Genomic DNA, 18,468 nt, shown 5'->3' on the forward strand with positions numbered 1-18,468 from the left:
GAAGTTTGAGATAGGTGTTGACTGGATTTGAATTATTAAAGTACTTCCCATGTTTCTGATATGTATTTAATTTTATTCAAGGTGACGATGGAGACAATATTTTACTTGGAGCATATTGTCCAATATAGGTCTAAGGTATGTACTCCGAATACTGATATAAGTTTTTGATTACCTGACTTTGAAAAAACGTGTATGGAATAAATAAAATGCCACAAACGTCTTTCTCACAATGTTCCCGACACATGTCATTTACAAAGGGTCTAGATATTATATTTATAATCCAGAGTTCTGTGGGACGGGGGTGACTCAATGGTCAAAGATGTCACTAATTACGCAGAGTTGTGTCCCGTGATTGTTGGCTGTGCGTTCTACGGTGGTGATAAATGGGGGTCATTCGGTATGGTGCACAGGCACATAACCCGCTATGACCTGGGTCAGTGGGGACTTCCTCCAACTTGAAACTGACAAGTGGAATACTCTTCAAAGAGGCGTTAACCCCAACCACATCCACATTCATATACAACACATAGCGAATGCATAACACACTGAAATATAACTCAACGTTCCCTGAAGTAAGCTTTGTATGCGTTGTTTGGTGGTGGGTGTTGCGGGTTGCTCTGTCTAGTATAGTGGGGATAAATTTAGCTTTGGTAATTAGGCTTTTAAGGTGAGGTAAAATGAGGTTTATTGTTGCGTTCAAGATTATTTCACTTATTGGTATGTAGTGTTGAGGTTAAATGGGGTTGAACGCCGCGACGTGTGTGTGTGTGCTTGTGTGTGTGTGTGTGGGGGGGGGGGGGGGGGGGGGGGTGTCGGTGCGTGTGCGTGTGGGTGTGCGCGTGCGTGCTTTATAATGCTAGCCAAATGGGATGCCCCACACATTACACTGACTACGAACCGGCGAGTATTTGTTATTTCCCCCTAATGCCGAGCACCAGGCAGGACAACTGCAAATACAATCTTTTGACGTATATTGGATCGAACCACCTAATTATTACAATAAGGTCATTTGAATTAGTTGTCATTAAAATTAATATTTTTCAGGCTTAAGTATAACTGGGGTCTTCATATTTGAAAGAAACCTGTGAGTACCTCCAGAAGACTGGTACTAGTTTCTATATCTGATTAATAATGAATATGTACAGCTTGATTGTCATAACCTACTTTGGAAGTTTTCAAACACATTCATTTATTCAGGATTATTCCTGGCAACCAGAAGGTTTTCTTCAACACATTCAAGCTCGCCTGGTTGACAGCATAACATTTGTGTTGATAATTAAATGTTTTATTTGTGCCCATAATGGTGACAGACCCTTGTTTGAGGAAAAGACAAATCATTGAGAATAAACAGTCAGGGTGATTTAACATTTACATTCTTAAAAACACATTTAACAACCATGTTTTAATAACCTAATCTAATTCGCTTTCATTTATTGTATAAGCTGACTGACCTCATCTTGACCTCTCATCAACAAGTGTTCTAATCCATGTAAATTGCTCCACTTTGACAAGTTGACAGATTGAATTGGGTCAGTCGCTGTGATGTATGTATAGATATCACACTGACAGCGCTATTCGGATTGTTTATAGATCGACGTGGCTAACTTGTTCCCGTCATATCAAAAATATATTATCATCATCGACTTATCTTCTTCATATGCCGATACACGATACCGTTTCTATGTTTAACATTCTGTAGTTTGGCAAACTCTTGAAGTATCTATCTCAATGTTTATAGTTTATTACAAATCATTATAAAAGTACAAAGTGGCACAGTAATACTTGTGTAAACTGAAATAAAAACAAGGTCATACCCATCTGTAAAATTGTGCAATATATACAAACATATTTAAACAAATAAAAATATGAATACCTTCAGTCAGGCTTCAACTGACGTTGGCTGGATGGAATTTGTTTCAGTACCTCTTGGGGATATAAACCCAAAATAAAAATTGTTACGAAATGATAAACTCTTGCTTTATTTTAAAATGTATTTTTCCAATAATTTTGTATCTGCATGAAGACTGGTTCAGTCCAGCAAACCAAAAAGTGAATTCCAGAATTTTGATGAAAATGTTCGCGTTTGGTAACGGGCCAGCATTCACTATATTCAAGCCAAGGAGCTTATCCACATATATTATAATAAAATAATATCACACAAGATGACTCAAACATCATATATGACATTAACAACCTTGAACTGTGTCACAATATATATAAATAAAGCGACAAAGCTCTTTCCATATCCAATAGAAATCTCGATTGTACGAAATAGAGTCGATTGTATGATTCCGACTTTATCATGAGCATGTGTTTATGAATCACAACCAAATAGTAATCATACCAGGTGTTCGGGAAAAGGTGAGCCTATCCTGCCTACCGGTAGCACCGGTCACAAACACATGCAAAAACAAGTCAATTGTTCACCTGAAAAAGCTAGGAAACATATGGTCCAAGTCAAAATAGGGAATTGCATCAGACATTATATTTGTCACTGATTATTCAAATTTGGAAATGTCCTCCACATGCCAACCATAAAAAAAATTAAAGCTTTACTGAGGCCTTGAATGCTGTAGCCTTATTCAAACTCTTTAAATCTTGGTAGAGAGAGCCTGCTCGATTGCATCTCAAAAGTTGTGAAATGTAAACACCAAAGACTGAAGTGTTATTAATTCCACTTGTCTCAAATACTTTCTGTGAATATAAAGAAAGTCTTTCCTTGATTGTATTAAGGATTATAGTTAGTCTTTGAGGCAGGGATTTGGTGGTACATTTGCTTGACACAGCATTATATCTCTCTTTGTACGGATTTTTATGGATCATTTTCTCAGTGCAAGCTGACAATGCTAGATACGATATAGTTACACATCATACAAGACGGTGAATAAATTTAACTGTCTTTCACACAAAAATGGATGGGTCTTAGCTTCATCCTACCAACAGTCCTTTACACAACAATAGATGAGTCTTTGCTCATCTCTAACCAGATATCACCATTGGACGGTATACCTACTAGAGAAGCCTTCACATCGTTGATTGTATTTCGCCTTAATGCCCTCATGTCTATTCTCCTTGTTTCCTTATTCAAACTTGTCATCTTCTTCTCCCCATGCTTTACCTGTCGTTTGAGAACGACGACGATAACCACGACTAGCACAGCTACGACAAAGCCCAGGGAGACACCGAGGATGGACAAGTTAGTTAGAGAGAGATGAGACCGGCCAGTTTGTGGCTGTTCAAATAGTGCCTGTGACACTTCATTTCCTTCAGAGACACCGTCGTGTTTCAGATTGGCATCTGTGGATTCGGCACTGTGTTTCTGGTTTGACTCGTCAGCTTTGACGTTAAACGACATCGATGTAGTCGCTTCATTACCTCCATCATTACTACGTATGCTTGGAGAAGAAATAGGTACCTGATGGTCTGCGCTGGGAACACCACCCGCAACCTGATCATCCCTTATCCTTCCAATAACACTAAGTCTTGTCGGTGATTTTTCTGTAGTGGCAGGTAAGAGTCTTTGGTATGTTTCTAGTGCTTCAGAAAGGGCAGGGGATGTTGGTGTGGTATGGTGACTGGATATGGTGTCTCCGTCTACAGTTTTGGGTAAAGGGATATGTTTTGTAACTCCATACGCACATCCTTTACTAATACACGGCTCAGTCACAGAACCAACACTAGATTCACTGAAGATGCTGGTGCCACTGTGAGAGTTTTCTGGTCCATTATCTCTTTGTTCTTTAATTGTCACGTTTAACGACTGAATTGTCGAGGTATTTTTATGTCCGAATGTTCTATTTAAATCTGTTTTCTCTGCATCTTGTAATAACGATGGTGTCACTGCCGCAATGGTTGTATCGTCTTCGGATTTTGTAGATGTTACTATGGCTGTATTGTGTAAAAAGGCGGAGTCATGTGTTATTGTATCCGTGGCAGATCTGTCACTCAGAATGGTCTCCATGCTTGTCGTTTGTTGTGACGTGACAGCCTCATTTTGATCCGGAGCAGACGACGATATCCCAGTTTCGTTTCTAATTCTGTGTAAAGACGATACCTCCTCTCCATGTACCTAAAGTAAAACAGTGGGAAATATAACTTCATCGCATATTTGTGACAAACTAGTCAAACATCCTGACATTACATCACATTATTGTCATATGTAACAATGTCAGAAAAAATAATTAACATCCTTAACTGAATCATTATCAACACAGTAAATGAACACATAGTTTCCATTAATTTCCAATCAATGTGTTTGCCGTTTAACGCCGCACTCAGCAGTATTCCAGCTGTATGACATCGGTTTGTAATTCCAAGGATTGAATCATGTGTATCGATCTACGCAATCGGGTTACGATTACATGCATCAACCAAGTGTCAAGCCTGACCGCCCTGTCCCGTTAGTAGCCTCTAACGACAACATTGGTTGCTGAAGACAAATTCTAAACCTGATCTTCCCATGTCTTACAACAGCAAGGCGGGTCGAAATTGAACGTTTTCACCAATGGTGGTCATAGTTGTGGACATGTCACTTTTGTTTACATGGAAGGAGGTTGCATGTACGAGGGGCGTTCAATAAGTTTTGCAACTTCAATATAAGCCCAAGTCGCAGAATATCTTTTGCACTTTTATTTTATACACTTATTCCATTTGTCCTTCAAGCTTTTAATACCACTTTTACAGAAATCCACAGATTTGCTGGATCAGGAAATAGTCACTGGGGGCTAAGCCTGGGCTGTAGGGTGGGTGATTTAACTGTACAGCCCAGAATTAGTCCCCAGTGACTATTTCCTATTCCGGCAAATGAAATCTGCCTTACGCGTGGAAGACGCTTCCAGGATGACGAGGACATAAAGGCTGCCACAGAGGCGTGGTTAGAGGGCCAATCTGTGGATTTCTATAAAAGTGGTATTAAAAGCTTGAAGGACAAATGGAATAACTGTATTTAGGTGAATGGAGATTATATTGAAAAATAAAAGTGCAAAAGATATTCTGCGACTTGGTCTTATATTGAAGTTGCAAAACTTATTGAACGCCCCTCGTATTTACATGGACGAAGATTATATGTCTACGGAAACGGGGTTGTTTCATGGACGGAGGTACGAGTATCGAAGACTAACATACAGTTAATGCAATCTTTTGTTACACAATACATGTCCTCCTCTAAAATTAAAACAACTGATTGTCCTGATGCTGATTTGAGCTGGCTATACGTGCCTTTATATGAATCTAAATAATTTTTGTTTTCATAAAATACATAGTTTCCACAGGCATGACGCAGGACTACAAGAATCTATGCGTCACTCGTGGTTCCGTAAACAAATGGCAAAATTATTTTAATCATGACTCATAAAGATATGTCTGTGTTATTTGATAAACATTTGTCATGTGTCATTAATCTCTTTTCACTGGGGGCGGTCGGGTAGCCTAGTGGTTAAAGCGTTAGCTCGTCATTCCGAAGACTCGGGTTCGATTCCCGACATGGGTACAATGTGTGAAGCCCATTTCTGGTGTCCCCCGCCGTGATATTGCTGGAATATTGCTAAAAGCGGCGTAAAACCATACTCACTCACTCACTCTTTTCACTGACAATATCATTACACAGATTTAACGTAGGACTTTAGATACAGGGTTGCCCTTTAGTCAATGCTTGAATACCGGTATATTGTGAACCTCGACATAAATAAATTCTCTTGTCAAAACAAAATATAAGTGTGAAAACCACTTTCCTAAACGCAGAGTCGCTTGTTCTATTCCGGCTTTATCATGAGCACGTGTTTATGAATCACCTTCAGAATGGGTTGACACCAGGTGTGGTTGCGAGAAAGGGTAAGACAATAATACCTTCATATCTAATATCAATGTACTGATTTAATCATGGACACATATCACACCTGATACATTGTAAATTAAATAAAACAATACGTAAGTACTCACCAGCACGGCTAAGATTGTCCATGGAATAAAGGTAAGCATGTTCTTTTTTCTTTTGTCCTGTTAAGGCTCTCCTGTAACAATAGACCCGCGAGTGTGTGTGAGTGTCTGTGTGTGATGCTGGGTATCGCTCACGGCCCTTGTTTGTGTGCTGGTGACGCCAGAATACAGCTCACGGCTGTAAATGTCAAGCAGGTATCAATTAAACAGCGCAATAACCCGGAGACTACTGGTCCGACCAACCAGTACGTCACCACGTATCGTCCTCATGTATGCAGTTGCAGTTTTGCTACATGCTCGACCGTGGTTGAGCGGTTGACCATACGCTGACTGTGAATGTGGGACGATGGTTTGAAAACACAGTAGTCACTGTCACTGTCAGCTATAGGCTCAAATGTTACATAGTCAAAGTCATTATTGATCAAAGGTTATTATTTATGTGTTGTAGTATTCTGTTCGAGGATTACAAACACCGTGTTATATTTTAATTTCATGGTAATTGTTAGATGACGGAAGTATGTAAGTTTCACTTCCATGAACCAGGATGGGAAAACCCGCGTGACGTCACCAACTGACAATGGATCCCTGGGGGCATTTCTGTCGACGTCATCATTATCTCGACGAATAGGAGAGAAGTCGCATTAGTGGTGAAACCGATGTTCTATCACAATATGCAACTGGAAATTACATGCCACTATTGATGACAAAATATCAATTTGATATTACAGCAGCAATTTTCAAAATAAAAGGAGAGTCTTCTTTCATAATATTGATAGTGGTGTAATGTAGTAAGTTTATTTCTGTTTTGTAGGCCATCAACCCATGTACACAGTTGATACAACAATATCATATGTATGTGGTGTGTAGTGTATTGAGACATCTTCAATATCAGCTGGTCGATGATGTTAAAACTGATGTGTTTAAAGACCTATGTTACCTGTAGATTTGTTAAAGATAATAAATATTATATAACCTATATCGCCTTTAGGGTTTAAAGTACACAAAAGCGACAAAACCCTTTCCATATTCAATAGGCATCTCTGCTAAAAGCAGAGTCGATTGTACGATCCCGACTATATTCATTCATGACCATGTGTTTATGAATCACTGTCAAATAGGGATGATACCAGGCGTTCGCCTGGGATATATACCTGGACACAGAATCAGCTACAAAATTAGAAAGGGTTTTGCCCAAAACATCTTCCCATTCTACGAAAAGCATATCATGGACATGCACAGTAAACTGCTGCTGTGCCTTAGAGCACTGTGTTATCTATACTTACTGGCCTGAAAAATATTTTTTTTCCATGTGCAGACAACATATATATACTCACCGCCAAAGAAACGCGAACTATAGAAACATATAAGGTGAAATGGGGTTTAACGTCGCGTCCAAGATTATTGCACTTATATAGCGACGTGCATGTACGTGTGTGTGTTTGTGTGGCTGCTTGTACTAGTCGGGACTGATGCCGATTTGTAGTGCTAGCTCACTGAGATACCATGCCGACCAGTCCTTGTTTTAGCCCCTTAATGCCGAGCGCAAGACAGGGTAACAACAAGTACCATCTTTTGGTATGACGCGGTCGGGGATCGAACCCCGGACTTTCCGCTCTCCGGGCGGATGCTCTACCACTAGACCACGGAGGCGGTCCACCACATACGTACAATGTGTGAAACCCATTTCCTGAGTCCTCGCCATGATATTGTTGGAATATTGCTAAAATCTGCGCTAACCGGTTTCTGGCACATTAATGCAAACCCGTGGTGCTTGCACACGCACGCACGCACGCACGCACGCACGCACGCACGCACGCACGCACACATTTTGTTCACATTTTGTTCACATTTTGGTCTTTTCACCATAAAGACGTTAAAAGATGATACTTGTTGTTACCCTGTCTGGCGCTCGGCATTAAGGGGTTCAAGCAAGGACTGGTCGGCTCGGAGTCAGTGTAGTGTGTCTGAGTAGGGTATTCATGTTAAACTGCGGCATGGTATCTCAGTGGGGTAGTACTATAAATCGGCATCAGTCCGGTCTGGTACAAGCAGACACACACACACACACACACACACACACACACACACACACACACACACACACACACACACACACACACACACACACACACGTGCTAACACACTTCAAATGAACTCCAAGGCGAAGAACAAAATGATATACATGTACTGATATACTGATGATATATATAAAAGTGACTTGAAGTATACACTTTTGTATTAACCTCAACAAGTAAACAAACGCCTTTTAACAAATGAAAAATTTTACTAGTTTTCAGAAAAAGCATGTTTAACTCAACTCAACTTGAAATTCCTCACGGTGGAACAAGAAAAATGTACAATATTCAACAATAATAACATAATACAAGAAGGCAAAGATGCCACGTGATGTACCGTCCAATAACATGATCATGTGAAGATAAATATCATAAGAGATTAATTACGTATACATCCACAATTTACATTCAGTCATATACACATATACCTAAAAATGAAAACATAGAATATACTTAAACGTATTCATAAACATATGCTTCAGCGTTGACACACTTGTATGTTGTACAATCAACTTGAAAAATAGATAGTTCATCATTGAGATTCATATATGTATTTATCAGGGCCCGGTTCCACAAAGCCATCTCAGCGCTGAGGTGGTCGTAACTCCCATACTTTAACACTGGCTTACGAAAGTCGTAGTGCTAACAGGGCTTTGTAGAACGATGCCCAGATGTAAGAGAGCTCCTTTATTCCTTCAAGGCTTCACGGCTAAAAATCTCATAATGACATCCCTTTGCGAAAGATGGCGATGTGCACAGTTTATTTGACCTTCGCTCTCTGTCTATACCAAGCCGACGGCTTCCTTCCGCATGTAGATGATGGTTAGAAAGTCAAAATATCAGAATAAATTGGGTTTGTGTAAAGGGAGATTTCGTTTTTAATTACGGGATATATTTTGATATCTTCCATATTATTTTGAACTCTTCCCAAATTCTGATGTCCTGTTTTGGTAGAATTGATCTTTCATCGTATTTTCTACATGAGTTATTAACTAATTTTATTGAGACACTCTGTGGATTGTTAAATACATACGATAAACCACAGTTATCAAGCATGCGTTCAACATTCTGGATCCAGGCTGAATTATGACTAGTTGTTACGTGTTTAAGATATGCAAAGTTATAGATCATTTTCGATAACATAATTACTCTACCCGTCCAGAAAGTTTATGACAGAAATTGATAAAGATGCTCTACCTCTTCTACATATACCACGAAATGGGGAGTTGAATTTCTAATGTCACAGGCCAGCTTAAGATATTTTGTGTGAATCTTTTCAAGTAAATTCATATTTACATATGCCAAACTGACACACCCATCCAGTCATATGTAAATAGGTAAACTGGCATTTTATAGTCGTACCATAGATATGAAGATTGGTTTAAGTGTTTATGGTGAAGATTACATGTGTAACATATTACAATGTTCACAAGGAAATAGTAAACAGAATATCACAAATGATAGGTAAACAATATTTACATAGTGAACAATATTGTGAACATATTTCTAAGCATCGAAAGAGGTATGAGAAACAAAGCATATATCCACATTATTTTTAAATCTCTAGTGCGATACAAATGTCTACAGTTACATTATAAATTCAGATAGCATTGTTCAATGTTCAAATACAAATGGTTTATCAATAAACATCAATTCTTTTAGATTGCATCAAACAACGGTAACACAAGTCACATGTACAAGTCAAGTAGTGTACATTCATCTTGTAATGGATGAATGTGTCCGTGTCCACTGGAATAGGCTACAGAACATCTGTACACAAAAATGATCGTGATTCAAACCCCTTCACATATGGTACGTTGTTATCAAATACTTTTACCCTGATTCCGCAAAATGTGTTAACATGTCTTTTTCACAGATGTCTCCTGGTAAGCTTTTGTAATTACTGTCAAACGAGAAATGACCTGCATGGGAGTGTTATAGTGGCATCTTTTAAGGGATATACATTTGTAGATGTGAATCGAACCTAACATATAAATCATCAAAGGTGCCGCTATATTTTTCAAACACTAGTGAATGAATTAAGAGGTAAACAAATCGTGAGGTTTCAAATGTTAAATTTAGCGCGGTTAAATATACAGGTAACCTAGCTCTACATTGAAAACACAGTATGTTCATCTGCATTCTAACATGTTAAAAAACGCGAACTCTTTTGTGTTAGCAAGAATATTTAGTGAAGCGTCCAGTGTTTTGAGTGGGTTGTCGATCAGAATTTACGAAATCACCGACAACAGATTTTTAACAAAATATGGCGCTCTCTATGCTCGAGCAGTTTGTTTACACCGTAATACTTCACTCGAACTTATGACTTGCAATGAAAGCATGTAGCACGGCAACTTCGTAAGCTAAAATGAGGTTGGCACCCCTAAAGAAAATAAGTAGGCCTTGCAAAGATTTCGTTGTACACCGCACGTCAATATTGTTAAGTCATATCGCTCATAGTGAGGCAAAATATATGAGGTTACAGTCGTATACAGAAACGCTCAAAATAGCAAGTTCTCTGTTGTCCTCGAAACTTGAAATACATTCTCTTTGTATATATCTATCATGTTTTCTGCACGAAATGTGTTGCCAGACATCCCTTGAATATTGTCGTTACAACAACAAAACAGCTTTGTGAAGCATACGGTGTCTTTGAATGTTGGTGCCTCTTTCATCTGAGAGAATTAGTGTGGTAGCTTTCATTATATGTTTCATTTCACGTGATGTTATGCAACAGGGACGAGTTATGAAAACAGCAGCATCACGTACGCCATTGCAAGTCTAACACATATTTACACAGAGTCGGTAATTTGGTATCATTTGGTATTATTCCCTAAAGTTTCTGATAGTTTGTTTAAGCTGGCTTTTATAAATAAAGTCACGGTTTGGCACAGTGGAATCCCTTATGAGGATCGATAGTAAATCGGGAATGCTGACAATCACCACTGCACTTAATGTATTTAACAAAGGCTGAATGTCTGAATGCATTTTGAAAATGAGCGAAATTGTCCATCCAAGAGCACATGTGCCAAAAACCATCTTACAAAAGGCCTTAGCTATCATTTGGGGTTTAGGAGAGTATTTATAAACAATTTCTTCATAAAGTTTCTTTGGGATACCATAAACTCCATTGGCATATATAGGGTATACAGGTGGCGGCGTATCTACATCTTGGCCCCTGTTCCTTTTAAGGACCATATCCTCCATATTCATTTCCTTCCATGCTTGTATTGTTAAAGACAGAAGGTTGTGATATGTTTGGGCAACGTCCCTGAGACAGCGAGCTATGAAAGAGAGAGAGGAAATGGCAAACAGAAAATACCCTGCAGATTCAACAGGATACGTTACAAGGGCAATGTAACAGAAGGTTATTATGAAAGTAAGAAACTCGAAGCTGGCAAGAAAAATTGTCGTGAAACAGAATATGAGGCAGAAATACAAAGTCCCAAGAAGTAAACAAACAAAGCACAACAGAACAGTGTGTCTATGTAGGCTCTTGGATATGGCTTGCATATATCCTTTCATGATCAAATGACTGGTGAATAGAAATGGGAACACATGAAACACAAACGAAAACGGGAACTTCAAAATACCAATACATTTGCCTTGCTCGCAGTCCTCTGTCCAAACCGTATTTAAAAATGACAGATATAGACAACGATGTGTGCTATTTTCAGCTATAACGTTTAGTGCCCTGTTAGATGTCTGGCTTCTGATGGAATCCATGTGGGATAAATGTAAGGATGAAAGGGGCATTTTGCCTATATGTCTATTGTCAAAGTCAATAACAAACATTGTTTTTATTACAATGAATATTAAACCCAAAATGTGATATATTAGTAGAAACACACATGGTCCATAAGTAAATGTTAAAAAGTTGTCGGATTTCTCTTCAAACGAGAATAGCATTGAAGAAAATCCTAAAGGGATGTTGTACTTGATTTGACGGTCAAGAAGAAAATGATGATCACGATTAGTTTTGTAGATGATAACTTTGATGTATATTATGATCGGAGACATAGCCAAAAGCAAAAAAAGTTTAAGAAGATGTGCAGGGCGTGATGTAAAGCAGACCCGTAAACAACGACATTTCTCACACATGGATTGCAGTGCATCATAGAATATGGACGAAAAGGTTGTAGGACTCTTCAACCCCAGGTAGATATATGATTCGTCCAGCAAACCGTCACTGGGTAACCCTCCCCATCTAAGCCAAGGAACAGGAGACCTATTTGAAATGTAATGAATAAGATACACAAACCATAAAGGGGAAAATAATAGTGCCAGGTAACTCATTGCAAAGGAGATATTAGTCCACGTTGTTTCTGGGTTGATAGAGCCTTTGTATGTTGTACCATCGTGGTTGAGCTTATAGCAATCTGAACCCAAATCATGAACAAAATATCTAAAATTTCTTATCATTTTAGTCTCTCTGTACATCTTAAATCTGTTACACCATCTTGAACCATTATAGTCATGTTTCAAATACGACAATGCCTTAACTGTCATGTTATTCAGTGTTTCGGCAACCATATCCATAACCGCTGAACTTTGTAAGGTAATATTACAGCTTTCGGGTACATGCAACGGGAACTGGGCAACTCGAGAGGTGTAAAAGTCAAGGATTCCAAAGGACCATATTGCATAGTCCTCTTGCCAGGATAGAAAGGTTGACACTTCACTCGCCTCTGAGGACACCCACATCCACCAGTTGGGGAGATATATGTCATGCAACGGATGTGTGTCTTTCTGAGCTTCAGGCATAGTGATGTTCACATAGAGTAGACGTGCCTTTTCTTTCACAACTTTCGTGTGAAATATGTTTAGGTCCGAATCGGATATATGTGGGAAACATTTTGGTGAAATCGGTGATGGGTCAATATGTCGAATCATGATTAGATCTCCTCGGATCAGGGCTATGGGGAAACAGAGGAGAAGGCCGACGATCGCACATGAGAAGAAGAAACTAATGCTGTCAGTTACCGCCCATGCTATGTGGTCACCATTATCCGATCTGAAAACAGAAATGGTTGGCTAACTCGCTGGATACGTACGCAATATTTCCAACAGCTCTCCCGATTCAGTTGTATTTTATATTGTCTACGAGTAACTCCATAAATACAGAAAAACAGATTGAAATCAATTCTTATAAATAAACACGTCAACAATAATAACGTCACAGACTGCTTATTTAATTATCGACAATCAGAAAAATGTAGTCAGTTTGAGGGCGTGTCAAACAAGCTTTCGTTTTATAGAAACACAAACAAACTAAATTGCTTGGTTAGCCAATCAAATGATTTTCACAGATGAATTGAACATAGGAATCTTAAATGTAGTAATGCTATTGGATGAAAATGTAAAAGAAAATAGGTGTCTTTAACAAGTTATTATGTATATTTCATTCGAGGTCTCAGTACTAACTTCATACTAACAAATTCACATATTGGTTTTGCCATTTTGTGAATACCATTGATAACAATAATATATTGTCGTCAAATGTTATTATTTAATTTTGTGACCTCAAAGTTAAGCATCAAGATACAATTACAAATAAAAGAGAGCTAGCTACCTGCCATCCCTGTTAACATTGAGAAGAGGGGAGGTCTCGTCCATTGCAATAGTAAACTCCCAATGGTGCTACTGTTTCCCCTGAAACATAAAACAAACGCAATGTAAGTTCACCATGCGGATTATCGGGTCTTGTGTGTGCCGACACAAAGCTATAACCACAAGGCTACCCACGTCCAAACCGATTGAACAAAGGTGGATAAAAATACTACTGGTAGGATTTTCGACGTCCTCTCCTAAAACGGGGAACTGGTAAGCTTTTGACTCCCTTCTCTGGTGGATCGCGTTAACACAAAGATATAACTCTGGGTTATGTACATCTGGATCAACTTTACGAATGAATTTTTCTGAGAGAAAAGTTCATGATTTGGGGGCCTAGCAACCCTGAACGTTTTTCGAAAGTCTTTTCGTGTTGCAATACACGTTTGTTTAGAACAGTAAGCAGTAGTAGCAGGTTTCTAATATACTGAATGTGCATAACAGCTTTAAAAGTTCACTAAAGAGGCAGGACTCGGGCAATAATGTCTTAAAATGTTTTCTCAAAATACTGAAGCCTCCTTGTATATGATCAGGAATCCGGATCAAGAAAAACGGGTAGTGAGTGGGTGAGTGAGCAATATCCAAGGGGGGGACACCAGAAATGGGCTTCACACATTGTACACGTGTGGCGAAACGAACTAGGGCCTTAGGCTTGACGAGTGGACGCTTTAACCACTAGACTACCCCACCGCCCCAAAACAAAGGTTGATTGGAGCGTTAAAACAAATTAAAGATACATAAACATGTTGGACAGTTGTACATATGGCTAGGTAAATGCACCTTGTGAGGGCTATATCTGAATATTTCCATGGCAAATGCATTGCTTAATTACCTTCTTTGTAACATGTGTAATAGTACGTATGCCCATAAATAAGAAATAATTACCGTTTTGCGAAACTGATTCATATGACGGAAACACTTCCTTAACGAAAGAATAAATGTAACAATAGCCTGAAAATATCTTGTATCACAAATTGTAAACATATAATGTGTTAAAATTCAAAACAGTAATGGCTTATGACATGTGAAATAATATAACACAGAACCCAACTTCTGATAAATATATGTCTTGGGTCCGACAATTGAAGGTACAATCTCATAAGTAAAGAAATTTATTTCATCTAAAATCACAAATTATTTCTATACCCATATTTGCCACCCCCATCAAGCTTATGATCCAATGTATATATTAATCCTTAAGGTGTCACTTTAAAGGCCATGAATCATTGGCAAATCTGGCTACATTACTTTGTACTGGAGCGGTATATTAACATATTACATTATTAACATTAACACGTTAACCGCTAATCCGTAACAGTTTGATGGTATTGAATTGAATTAAGGTTACAGTTTATACACACACACACACTCACACACTCACTCACACACACACTCACTTACACTCACACACACACTCACTCACACACACACTCACACACACTCACTCACACACACACACACACTCACTCACTCACACACACTCACACACACACTCACTCACTCACTCACTCACTCACACTCACTCACTCACTCACTCACTCACTCACGCACGCATGCACGCACGCGCGTATTCGATCTGGTCAACAGTTTTATGCGGTTGATGGAAAGGTGTTCACTTGTTAAGAAAAACAAGTCATTAAACATTTACTGTAACCTTACAAGTGGTAAAACGAATCGGTTCTTAAGATATTGGAGTAAGGGCCTATTACAAAATAATGCAGAATATCTTCAAATGGATAGCCACAATAGCATGATGCGTTATCTGAGATGTGTCTTTCAAGCTGACAGAAGTTTAAATCGCTGAAACTGAGTCTGAGGCGAGAATGTATTATCTGACAAAGTCTGGTACCCTGGTTTAAATTAAAATGCACATTAGTAACATTGTCCAAGTTTAATAATCCTATGACTTTCACGATCGATTCTACTTTAGTTATTCTATCCGGTAACATATTCCCATGATTAATAGGCATCTGTTCTACATCTTATAGCCTGTAAATTGGATCGATTTCTTTATATGTAATCACTAACAGCTCTAGACGTTTTGTGGAATAAGGCTCGTCTGTCTAACAGACCCTGATACAAATATATCCAGTACAGCCTATGCAAGTCTATAATGTTTGGCAAGTCTAGATTACTGCAGTATGTAGAGTTTTCGAGAAAATTGAATAGTTTCTGTTCTCTGAATTAAATTTTCTTGCCATTCATCTGCCCATTTGGTAATTTTCTCTGAATCGGCATCGATATTATACGCAGTAGTATTTGGGGCTTCTACAAGTACATATACCGAAGTGTCATCTGCAAACAGTCGAGTATTCCTATCAATGCCTTCAATAATATCATTAATGTATACAAGAAATAGCAGTGGCCCCAAAACTGACCCCTGTGGGACTCCAGCCATTACAGGTTTCAAGTTACTTAAAGTTACTTGAGTTACTACCTTGGATAACAACTCTCTGTAGTCTGTCTTCAAGGTAACTTTTAAACCAGTTGTATACGGATGCCACAAGCTTTAGATTTACACACTATGCCTCATCAAAGGCTTTGCTTATATGCAAAAATACTGCTCTAACTTCTTTACCATTATCAAGTGTCTTTGCTATGAAATCAAGATACGTCAACAGAAATGCAGTACAGTCACCAGGCATAAATTACTCAAAATATTATTATCTCTCAAGAAATTAAATACGTATATAAATACACATTTTTCAAATACTTTTGCCAAGCAACTTATAAGAGCAAGTGGTCTGTAATTTGAACAATGTTCACAAAGGCAGTCTTATAATGATATAGGAATGACATTCAAATCCGAAATATTCAGGATTAATAGACAAATCTGAAACAAGTAGATATAAAACGCCAGAGTTACTCAATCAGAAAAAAGAATTTATTTGGACGTAAAAGGATATTGTGTTCACATACTCTTGTATCTAAAGCCAGTAAAGCTCTGTTTGTTATAAAGCAGTTACAACAAAAATACCCAAACGTTCCTGTAAATATGTTTTTTTAAGTTTTGTTATGTGGCGCGGAGGTGTAGGGCTTCTTAGAAAGAGATGTCATTGATAGAATCCATAACATTTTTTGTAAATATGCATTTGGTGTTGGTAAACATGCATCAAGTAGTGCAGGTTTAGCTGAATGTGGTAGACATTTCATTGATATAGATTACTCCGAATTTGTAAAATGTTGGTTAAGAATATCTGATGATCACTATTTAGAGCAATGTTACCCACTTACTAAGAATCTAGATTCAGTAGGAGTGTGAGTGAGTTTGGTTTTACGCAGCTTTTAGCATTATTCCAGCAATATCACGGCGGGGGACATCAGAAATGGTCTTCACACATTGTACCCATGTCGGGAATCGAACCCGGGTCTTCGGCGTGACGAGCGAACGCTTTAACCACTAGCCTACCCGACCGCCCCAGATTTAGTAGGAAGGAAGACATGGGCATCTTGTGTAAGATTGTTATTATAATACGTGTGGTTATGCTAAGCATGGGTTAGTCAAGATGTGGGGTATATTTAGCCTTTCCTATCCACGTACAGAGTTGAGAAGTCTAAGGAAAGCAAAATGTGTTTAATAATATCATTGATTCAACACGACTTGCTCGTTACTGACTGTTGAATAGCACACACACACACACACACACACACACACACACACACACACACACACACACACACACACACACACACACACACACACACACACACCACTTATTCACTCAACACACTGTTCGCATTGCATATATCAATATCAATATCAATCAGTTTATTCATATATAACTGTAAGGCCACAGGCCCATAGTACAGAATACATGACAATGTGGAAGCGGTTAGGAATGTTACAAGGATTCATTTCTTAATAACATGGCATGATATATAAAGAGAGAGAGATTTTGTATAGCCGTTTTGCTCACATGTGAAATTAAAGAGATAAACTTGTATTTATTTGGATGTACATAGTATTTCTGTTCAATATATTTTTTCCTTAAATTGTCATATTTACAACATACAAGTAGAAAATGAAATTCATCTTCGACAACATTTAAAGAACATTGTTTACATAATCTTAAACATTTGGGTATTTTGTTGTGCCTGCCAACTTCAACCATTAACCTGTGTGAGCTGCATCTAAATTGTGTTAATGATATTCTCTACATTGCATATATAAGAAATTAAACAGATTTACGCGGATAGCATTACAACAAACAATAAATGAGTAGTAACATGAAAATATCGTATTTCTCATTTTAACTAAAATAATTCAATTTCTTACTTACCTGTCAACCTACCCTGGTATAGCACAACTGCACTCTGTGAGAGCTGTTTTCTCGGAAAAACCCAGTCCCCAGTAATATCTAATGTTGCAAGGACAAGGAAGTTTAAATCGGGCTCCGCGTGACAAACCAGGAATGTACTTTCAATATGTAAATAGAGACACACATAATCGGTCGTAAGGTTCGTAATATATTGATTCTCGGAAGAGAACGGCCTCGCAGAGTACGAGTGTGCCTGTTGTGGACATGGATAGATGTTTTTTTTTGATAAAACACACATCATGGAAAAAGTGGTCCCTGGGGTATATATCTAGTAATTTCCAACTAGAAAATGAATAAGGGTTGATTCGGGTTGACATCACAACAGGATGTGTATAAAACCGAATCTGCATTATCAGTGGTTGGTGTGGGAGTTTTCATTATATGTTTCATGCAAAACAACAGGGACGATCTATGAAAATAGCAGTGTCACTTACGCCTTGTAAGTCTTAACATATTTACACAGAATCGGGTCAACATAATTTGGTATCATTCCCTGAAGTTTCTGATTGTTTGTTTAAGCTGGCTTTTAT

The 18,468-nt window shown here is 38.3% G+C and overlaps 2 protein-coding genes across 2 annotated transcripts; both read right to left on the bottom strand.

The window, feature by feature from the left end:
- Positions 1–1,776: 1,776 nt before the first annotated feature.
- LOC139444272 (uncharacterized) lies at positions 1,777–6,115 on the bottom strand. The gene is made up of 2 exons (XM_071225197.1): positions 5,938–6,115; positions 1,777–4,069 (listed from the first exon to the last, which is right to left on the bottom strand). Exons 1-2 carry the CDS (start codon positions 5,974–5,976, stop codon positions 2,948–2,950), a joined length of 1,161 nt encoding a protein of 386 aa, XP_071081298.1. The 5' UTR covers positions 5,977–6,115; the 3' UTR covers positions 1,777–2,947.
- Positions 6,116–10,614: 4,499 nt separating this feature from the next.
- Positions 10,615–13,643, bottom strand: LOC139444268 (uncharacterized). The gene is made up of 2 exons (XM_071225194.1): positions 13,582–13,643; positions 10,615–13,023 (listed from the first exon to the last, which is right to left on the bottom strand). The coding sequence occupies exons 1-2, from the start codon at positions 13,623–13,625 to the stop codon at positions 10,836–10,838; spliced, it is 2,232 nt and encodes a 743-aa protein (XP_071081295.1). The 5' UTR covers positions 13,626–13,643; the 3' UTR covers positions 10,615–10,835.
- Between the last annotated feature and the right edge of the window lie 4,825 nt (positions 13,644–18,468).

This window comes from Haliotis cracherodii, unplaced genomic scaffold (assembly GCF_022045235.1).
Source record: "Haliotis cracherodii isolate W230 unplaced genomic scaffold, xgHalCrac1.p SCAF_5, whole genome shotgun sequence".
Classification (NCBI taxonomy): Eukaryota; Metazoa; Mollusca; class Gastropoda; order Lepetellida; family Haliotidae; genus Haliotis; species Haliotis cracherodii.